The following is a 10135-nucleotide window of genomic DNA, read 5'->3' on the forward strand; positions in this document are numbered from 1 at the left end:
GGGCCGGGCCGGAGCCGCGCAGCGGCGGCAGCGCCATGGGGCTGGAGACGGAGAAGGTGGACACCCGCATCTTCATGGACGACGACAACTTCCCGCGGAGCGGCGGCCCTGCGCTGTCGGAGGCGGAGAAGTGCGCGGAGGACGAGCTGGACCGCGACCCGCACGGGCTGAACTCCCACCTGCAGGTGCGGGCCGGGCCGGGCCGGGGGCGGGCGGGGCCGGGGCCGGGGCTCGGGTCCTCGGCGAGGGGGTCCCCGGAGGGCTCCCCGCGCCCCAGCTCCCCTTGACGGCAGAGCCGCTTCTTGTTCCAGCTAGGGTTCGAGGATGTGATCGCGGAGCCCGAGCTCACCCACTCCTTCGACAAGGTCTGGATCTGCAGCCACGCTCTGTTTGAGCTCAGCAAGTACGTGATCTACAAGGTTCTGACTCTGGTCCTCGCCATACCGCTGGCCCTGGTTGTGGGGATCGTCTTCGCGACGCTCAGCTGCCTCCACATCTGGTAAGCGCGTGCTGTGCCCGTCGGTGCCTGGGCTCTGCCGACAGCTCCGCAGAACTCGTCTGCTGTAGCACTCACTACTGCCCAACCAGCGATGGCCGACTTTACGCCGGTAGTCATACAGCTAATATTAACTGCTTTATTTCTAAAGGGAGAGAAAAGGAAACAATGTTTTCTCTGTGATTCAGTTCCCTGCCTTGGTTTTACCAGCAGTCTGTCACGACTGTGTAAGCTCCTTGGGGCAGAGAGCGTGTATTGCCACTTGGACGGCACCTACGGCAGTGCATTCCAACCATGGCTGGCTTCTGAAGTGATAATGGTGACCGAATTTGTTTTTTTAAACTGAAGTGCAGAATTTGTTCAAACGTGTATTTTAAATTAATTATCTAGGCAAAAGTATTACTAACACCTGAAGTTATTACTAACTTATTAGCACCATTACCTCTTTCATTTTTTTTCGTCACAGACTGAAGAAAGCTTTTGAGGGCCCAGCTTGCTCTGTGTTACTGCCATAAAATATAATGCCAGTGCCTTGCACCTGGTACATAGCTATCTCTAGATGCAGTGCCCCAAAGCCCTCACACCTAAGCAAGAAACCCTGCTGATCTTAGGAAAGCTTCTTCTGGACATGGTACAAGTTCACAGGCAAATACATTGGCTGTCCGAGTCACACCAAACCTGTGTACTTTAAGCATAATATACTCACAAAATATCAGGAAGAGTACTTTGAGACCAGAAAGGGAGATGATGGTGGACAAGGAAGAATGGCAGGGAGAATGATGAGGTTGAGGAAAGAACTGACAATCCAAAGGGCTGCAGAGGAAGGGATGAATGCAGATTATTGACGTTATTTCTGCAAACCAGTATTTTCTGTATATATAAGTTTTGAGCAAAGTCGAATTTGACTTGGGTAACATGGGAATCCTTTTCCTTCTACTAAGGAAAACAGAATACAGAAACCGGAAGTGAACTCAAAACCCTGGGAATACACGGATTATCTGCACCTGTGGTGGCAATCTCATGGGTGCAGATTTCAGTTTTTGAAAGTGGAATGGAAGTTTGTGTTGATGAAATTATCAAGCCATTTTGAAAACTGATTAACTTGAATTTTGGAGCATAATGCTTGCATAATATTCAAAGGACTTACAGTGCACTTTAGAGATGTCCACTTGCTACATCTCTGGTTCCCAAATTGTTACAAACAAGCAGTGCATAGGCATGGTGTTGCGCAGATTTTTACATCTGTCAGCTGTCACTGTGCCATAGTGCGCAGTGTGACTGCAAAAGGGTGTGGTGAGTATATATAGGTTTCCAGTGGTGAAATACCTATGCAAAAATTAATCCAAATTTATTAAAACTGTAGTACTTTTTTTGTGCTTCAGAAGGACCTTGTATCTGGATTTCACAGACTGGATACAGAGACCAGGGCTCAGAGGTCAGTTACTATTTATGCACGTAGTCCCTAGTGACTATCTCTGGAACCATGGGTTCTCAGTACATGTGAAATAGGACTGTCTGACTGTAGCACTTAATTTGAAAAGTCTCTCTTGACTTTCTGAGAACACACTTGCTTCCCCAGCAAATTATTTTCTTTGCCCAGGTTCATTGTCACTACAGAATTGATCTTTCATTTTGATCTTCCTTGCACCTGGGATGGATGTGAAAGAGTCCTGTAACTCAGTAGTGCTATCTGCACCCCCTTGGACTCCCTCCAGTGCTACCATCGAAAGGCAATACTTTCTCAATACAATGTCTCATCTTCCCACAAACTCAAGATGGATTTGTTCCAACACAAAGGTGGAACACACTAAGTTGGCATCTCTGCACCTCTTCGTGTTCCAGATTTCATGGGAGTGAGGAGTTGAAAGGGTAGTGAAAAAGCAGTGCAGGTTTAGAGGTCCTAAATATAGGGTACTGGCTCCCTTGTAGGCCCATTGGGTCTGAAACAAAACCTCCTTGTTTTGTATGTGAAAGAAAGGGAATTCCATTATAACTCTGTCTTCAGCTGTTTAAATGTCATGGGAAGACCCTGGGCAAACCCATCCAAGAAGGCTGCCACTCAGAGTCTCTGTGCTTCACTTTTATCATCCAAACCAGTGAGGTGATGATGTGGGTATGTTGTAATGGAGCTTTTCCTGAGGCTAAAGTCAGAAGTGTTTCAACAACTTTTGGAGGTGCTCGAGCACAAAGCTCTGTGGATGTCACACATCATTGCAGTTTCGTCAGCATGTTAAAAGTCCACGTTAGGTCTAAATCAGTATTTCTCATGCTCAAGGGCACCTTGTGAATTGCCCCTATCATACCTGATAGTAAATGTTGTCCCTCACCCAAAAAAAAGAAAGCTCAGTAAGAAATATATAGTAATACACTTAATTTTCATTTTTAACCATAAAGATGGAGCATATTCTGTTCTCATTCTGGCTGCTTGAGCCAGAATCTGGTTTCACACTACCTGGTAAAACATACTGATGGGCTGAAACTGGGCCAGCTAGCAGGCTGGTGATTTATATATAAGCCAGTTCAAAGAAGTCTACTTCATATTTTTTCTTTACTGATGACTGTCATGCTCACCACAGAGTATACAGGCCACACTGAGTTGTAACATCTTTCTATGAAATTAACAAGCTTTTAAATATGTCCTTAGATTGTAGCTCTTAAGGTTATTGATTTTTGAACATGAGCAGAACACTTCTGCTTTTTCAGGCGGCTTGTGCAAAATGGTTATATTTTTTATAGATCAGCAACTGATTTTTGTTCCAAGCCACATGTTTGCCACCTCTTGGAAATTAACACTTGAATTTCATATATGCTTTTTTGTAGTCTTATCAGAATAATGTTCTGGTATGTTGCATATTTACACTAAGAATCAGTGATTCATTTGGGGATCCATAACCTGAATCTTGGATCTGAGATGGGCTCACACAGCTTTGTAGGGATCATCAGCTAAAGCAGTAGGTATTCACAGCACTTCCCCACTTGAGCTTCCGTTCACAGTGCTAAGATATAGCCAGGGACTTACATGCTAAGCAGATACGGACATGCATCATTTCTTACCTTTTTGTATTCCTCAACTTCATTTACATAACTGCTGCTATCATACTCAACCCTAAAACCATGTCCCTACTGACTGCCTGAAATAAAAATAAATTACAGTACAGCTGTGAAGGCCTACCTTATCACCTGGTGGTGCTGCCTTGATGCCTCTTCTTTGATGTCCAGTACATATCCCTTGGTTTATCAAGAGGAAGTACGTGGATGGTGTCTTGCTTCCTTTGTAGTAGTTTTAGCTTTTCCAGTCTACCCAGGTCTTGGAATACATAATGTTCAATTTTAATGCACTTCATATACCGTGTGTGAGTTGTGAAAGGCTTTCGTTGTGGGACAACCTCACTTGTCCCAATGGTTATTGGGATGCAAGAAGCTGTATAACTGCTAGGTAATTGATAGTCATCTTTCACAATGCTTGCTTGTACTGTAGAGCCATACAAGATTTTTAATCCACAATCATGATGTAGTACATGGAATCGGGTAATTTAAGCACAAAAACAGAGCATTTGAAAAATAGTATTAAGACATGTCTGAGATTCCATTTTGAAAAACTTACAGGAGAAGGTGTGATTCTTTACTTTGAAGCAGGAATCTGAATTAATGGTGCATGACTACTCCTACATTTTTCCCCAAGTCTGTGAAAAGTTGATTCTCATTATCAGTGGGAATTAAACTGTGCTCTGCCGTTTCCGAGGGGTGTTTGGTTCTTGACAGTGTTCCCTCAGGGTTTAGCAAGAAGAAAAAGTAATGTGAGCAAAAGTGAGAAAGGTTGAGGGGTATAACTTTGTAGATGTCATGCCTTGAACAGAATAAGGAGAAAATACAATAGGATTGAAAAAAAATGGGGTAATTTGCACTTTTCAGTTCAACAGTTCCCAAAAGACACGATCCATCCCACTTGGTGAAAGAAGGGGTATTTTATAATGTGTATAAATAGCAAGATTGAATGAGAGCTCACATAGGTAGCTGTCTTCATCTTAGATGACAAATTCAACAGACCTTTCATTTTCTTCCCAATACTGTACTACATGGTAACACTAGTAGTACCGATATGGCATCAGTGTTGATATCCTTGGGATATCCTACTTTAATTTTACTGTTAGACATTACTCAAGCAGGCAGTTACCGCGTCTGAGAACAAAAGTACAGACCGGGATAAATCCGCAGCAAAGGATGTGCGTGTTATGTTTGTCAGGTCACAAAAACAAATACGTGGCTTCTAGTGGCATTTGATTATTTATTTTTAAGTGTGACTGGTCACTCCATGGACAACATTGCACCCTCTGATAATCTGGAAATATCGCACTGTAGGATAACGTATTTTGTACAGAACAGGACGCAGACTTGTACACATGTAAATACACATCCATATACACACACATAATTTAAAAGTTGGAAAATACCTTTTATGACTCTCCTGGGTGTAAAGGATCTTCTCTGAGGAAAGATGTTTGAGTAATTGTAATCTATAAGTAGATTAATTTTATTTTAAAACTGAAAGTTATTTACATTAATTAGCTTTGGTTGCTATCATGTCTCATGTATCCTCCTATGGATTTAGTCTACAGTGGGTTTCGCATGCATTTACCATAAATAAAAAAAATGAATAGCAAGTGCTAAAAGATTATTAAAGATTACTAAAACATTTTAATGTTTATTTTATTTAAGATAATCAAAATAGGTTGAGTTCCAGTACTGTGTGAATGACCTCTACAGCAATTTCAACTACTATGGTCACTGCTTCTCCAGCCTTCTACATCTTTCTCTGAATCTTCTGAATACTGTGGTATTTGTTTAGTTTGTATTTTGTATGATCCTATCAACAGAGGGTCCAAAAGCAGTGTTGTCTTTCCTGCTTCTCTCCAGTTAAGTTAGATTTTTTAAAAAATCAGGCCAAATTAATTATAAATGGTAGCAAAGGACCAATTATATTGTCTTTATCAACCATCTGAAATGGAAAAGAGGTGAAGTCAATACAAACAGAATAGCCATTTCTGGCGTTTTCCCTGTGTTGCTTGGAAAAATAGCAATTTTTTTTTTCCTTTGCATTATTGATGTATATCAGCTGTATTCTAACAGGTTAAGGCCTGATTTTTTACACTATAAATCATCTATTCTGTATGCAGTGATATTATAGGTGGTTATAAACACATAGTTTACGGGGTTCAGTTTAAAACTAGAGGCACATTATTCCAGTAATGCTCACAGTCCTATATGGGGTGTTTCAGCAGAGACAAAAGAGAAGGTTTTAGAAAAACTATTCTTGTTTAAATCCATCTGGGCTAGCTTTGAGTAGAGCATTGACATACTAGTATATGGCTTGCATTGTATGACAAAAGCTGTTAGATAAACACTGAAAATAATTAATTTTGATTCTGTACATTTCTAGCCGTCAACTTTTTAAAAATGTGGTAGGTTTTTTCTAATTTGTTAATCTGAAGACTATGCATTGTAAATACACAGCACCTCTTTTTTTCAGACTTAGGATGACATAGTAAATTATTTATTTTCTGTCATCAGTTGAAGTCAGTGAAAGTTCTGCAATGGAATTATGCAAATGCAAGATTGGGAACTTAAATTTTGAATGCAACAGTAAACTAGAACAGAGTTTATTATTTTATCAAAAGAATCTCTAGCTTCTTTTACCTATTTTAGGAAGTAAATATGTTCAGTATGGCAGAGAAATTTTTTTAAAACCTTGCTCTAGTAGCACTTCAGTATTATTTAAGTTATTTATACATCTAGTTTTTCTGCACCCAAGTAAGAAAATCCAGCTCAGTGAAATGACCAGAGGTTTAGGCCAGTGAATTATTAAGGAAGGAGAATAACCTAAAATAGTGTGGTCAGTTATCATGTGTCCACTGGCTCTCCTGAGCTGCCCATATGTGCACTTCTGGCTCTCCTCCATTGTTAGCATGTGTGACTCAAGCCACCACTAATGACATTGCTTTGGAATTGGTACACATGGAGAGCAATCTCCAGATGCTTACCAGTGCTCCGGAGATGAAAGCACAATACTTTCTAGTATGCACCCTGAGTGAATAAAAAGATCTTTTCCCCTGACAAGGAGTTTTGACCATAATCTAGTGTTAATTTCTCACCCACAAATTAAGAACTGTACAGGATCAGCCCATTTTTCTTAGATGTGGCATGTATCTGTATTGTAAGAATCTGATGTAACTGGATATTGCCTTCCTGTTTCTGTTTTACAAGTAGCAACTTGTAACAGGGATGGGAAGGAATGAGATGCCAGTGGTGTGATGTGCATGTGTGCCTGTGTGCTTGTGTGTGTCTGGGAGAGAGAACAGATAAAAGGAACACCAGAAGAGGCAGCAGAGCAAGAACAGATTGTACAGGGTGCTGTTTCTAGTAACTCAAATTGGGAAACATGGTGTTTGTGTCAACCCCTGAAGACCCACATTCAGATATGACCACAGCACAAGTGTGTCCTTCGGAGATGATCGCTCTTCAGCCACGGTGGCTGGCAGCAGGGCTACAGCAGATCATGTACACCAGCCTTGCTAGCAGCAAGGAGAGACAGAAAAGGTTCATAATTTTAAATGGCATGTAAAGAAATTGCTGGTTAGTAAACAGAGACACAATGAAAAGAAAGCTGGTGTCTACTCTCTCATGTTGCATACAAATGATTCTGGCCAGAGGACCACATGCATAATGGTGTTTCTGCATATGCAGGTATGAGGTCTTGAGCAAACCAAATTGATGGAGAATGACTGCAAGAGAGTAAAATCAACTTGCTTAAATATTTATATTTATATTATAAAGTTATGAAAGTTAAAGAACCATTTGTCTTCCATAAGATGTCACACTTGTGTTCTATTATCCTGATTTCCCCATGCTGTCACAGCACCAATCTTCAAATCTTTCATTTTCTCTTTTACAGGGTTGTGGTGCCTTTTGTGAAAACCTGTCTCATGGTCCTGCCTTCAGTGCAAACTGTATGGAAGAGCCTGACAGATGTTTTCATTCTACCATTCTTTCAGAGCCTAGGCCGGTGCTTTGCCATGGTTAATATACGCCTGGACCAAGAGTAAACCTCAGAGATGTGACACTGCTGTAGTTGTAGCTGGTGTTACACTTCTTTGCTAACCTAACATACACGCACTTGCCATTCATTCCAAACTGTTAAATTAGGATGGCTGGTTTAAGTGGGAACATGCTGGTTTTGTTAAAACTCATTTATTATCAGGGAGATCCATTTAAGAATTAGTAGGCAGTTTTCATAGCTCACTGTTTTAACAGAGTGATCGTGGAGTATATTGGCAACACTTTATTTTAATGGTAGGTTGATTGGTAGGTTACAGGAGAATTCTCATGGAGGATTAAAAGCCACCACAGTGATAATGATTGGCATTATTACTATAAATAAATTAATGAATAGGCTGTTACGCCTTAGACAAAACTGATCTCTAGGGTTTCACATTGACTTTACTGCAGTTCCACCAGGGATCATTTTTGGCCTCGCTATGCAGGGTGATAAACCCAGTCCTCTGTTATCAGCAGTTAAAGTGAACATGACTCATTGCATAAACATACAGGGAAAAGAACTGTTGTGTAATTCTCCTATATTGGGGGGGAGCTCTCTAGAAGTTTATCCCTTAAAATAAGGTGTTAGCTAATGATCTGTAACACTAGCTAATCTGTATATTTTATTTAATGAGAGATTAACTTTGCTGTATATTTTGTACCTTTGTAAATGACAGTTGATCAGGTTATCTTGAAGCACAATTTCTCTAGTATTTGAATTCTAACCAACTTAGTAAGCAGCAAGAGTGAGACACTGCAAAAATTACTTTATATAACTAAAATTTCCTTTTCTAAATTAAGTAGATTTTGAGTGTTGCTGTGCAATTCTAATATATTAATTATATATGATTGTGTGTAAAAGCAAATTATAAGTGTTTTCATACGCAATTATGCAAAAGACTTGGAAATACCTGTTTATGAGAAATGGTTTTTATTAAAAACGGGGTGTAATAAATGCTGCCCTGCCTATTTCTGTATATTATTGGTGTGAACATTGTGATATTTAAAGCAATAGACACTATGCTAGCACTTTAACTAGGTAGCAAGCTCTTCTAGAAGGCAAATGAGTGTATTTGGTATCTTTGTCTAATTCTCCTCACCGATTGACTTGACTCTCTCTGTTGCTTATTTACTGCTTCAAAGCCTAGCCCCTAAAAAAGGCCCTTTTTTCTTCTGCACCTAATATGACTTTTTAAACTAGAATAACAGAACATGTGCAGAGGTACATTAAAATTACATTAGCCTTCTGGTGGGCTTATGCTGCTGTTTTATTTAAATACAGATGGTAAGTTGCAATTGTAAAATGTTTGTATTATTTAGAATGTTATTTTCTAAAATTATGTCTCAAATTTCTTATCAAACAAGAGGTATCTAATAAAATAATAAAATGTCAGCTGTTTCCCATTTTAAACTTCATTTCTTTTCAGATTTGTCAGCTTTTAAACAAACTCTTAAAATGCCAAACAGCAAGAACACTATGTAGTTCTTCCAAAATATGTGAGAGGTAAAGAAATGGATGAGCATCAATACAGTTCCACTATTATCAACTGCATTTAACGTATTTATAGTAGAAAATTACATATCTCTGTGTATAAGTAAGCCCATACAGAATGATTGCTTTCTCCAAAGCAGGTCTCTCTGCAGAATTTTGGCAACATTCAAAATAATGCTTAATTCTTTTTACAGGTGCATGCTTTCTTTACAGATGAGCTGCAGAATTTTCCTCTTCTTGCCTTTTGGCCTATTAAAGCTACCTGACACTGTATATTCTTTGTATATTAAGAACATCTTTGTATATTAGAAGTATTTTTAGCATTTGTGCCATTTAGAGAGGGATTCATATGGCTTTAAAAAACTGGATCTTAATGATTAGTGCCCATGGAAACTTCTCTTGCTCTTTTTTATTCTGCAAGAAGTTAGCTTGTTTTTCAGATGTGTTCTTCAAAATACCTTTCTTATGTTAAAAATGGAAATAACTCTTTTGAAAATAAAAATTTGCCAGGCTAGGCTTGAACTCTTTTGAGAGTTATTTTCTTTTACAGCGTCCAAGGACTTCTACAAAGATATTTTCCACTGAAAAATATCCCCTTGATGAATTCATTTAAAAGAAAAAAAGAAAATAAATCAATCAGTACTAGTTCTTGTGTCTAAAAGGAGCCCTATAAAAGCCTAAGCTTTGAAGGAACCTAAGTCTGGATTTGAAGTTTTGAGAACGAGGCCATTCCCCAGAGAAAGATCTATCATTTTATGGTATGCATTCCTGAACACACGCATTCTTAAGTAGCATATTGAAGTCAACTGGCTCTAGCTACCACAGACAATTAAGTAGAATGGCTTGGTTTGTTCTTATTTTGATTTAGGCTTGTCATTGATTAGTTCTTTTCACCATTTCTCTAGCTGCTACAAGACTCAAGCAAGCTTGTAATTAAAGCTCTTAGTTTCTTACATATTTTATAGCAATATCTTTCTCTGGAACAGGTGTGCCTTTACTATAAGAAAATACAAAGTTCACTCTTAGACTTTGGGTAAAATATTAGATGTTTGGCA

The 10135-nt window shown here is 39.3% G+C and overlaps 1 protein-coding gene across 1 annotated transcript; it reads left to right on the forward strand.

The window, feature by feature from the left end:
- Positions 1–6: 6 nt before the first annotated feature.
- Positions 7–9602, forward strand: CAV2 (caveolin 2). Its single transcript, XM_042018076.1, has 3 exons — positions 7–185; positions 312–499; positions 7446–9602. Exons 1-3 carry the CDS (start codon positions 36–38, stop codon positions 7594–7596), a joined length of 489 nt encoding a protein of 162 aa, XP_041874010.1. The 5' UTR covers positions 7–35; the 3' UTR covers positions 7597–9602.
- Positions 9603–10135: the final 533 nt, after the last annotated feature.

The sequence above is a fragment of the Corvus kubaryi genome, unplaced genomic scaffold (genome assembly GCF_017639235.1).
Source record: "Corvus kubaryi isolate FWS band 111438036 unplaced genomic scaffold, C.kubaryi_AGA036_p1.0 137, whole genome shotgun sequence".
In the NCBI taxonomy this organism is placed as follows: Eukaryota; Metazoa; Chordata; class Aves; order Passeriformes; family Corvidae; genus Corvus; species Corvus kubaryi.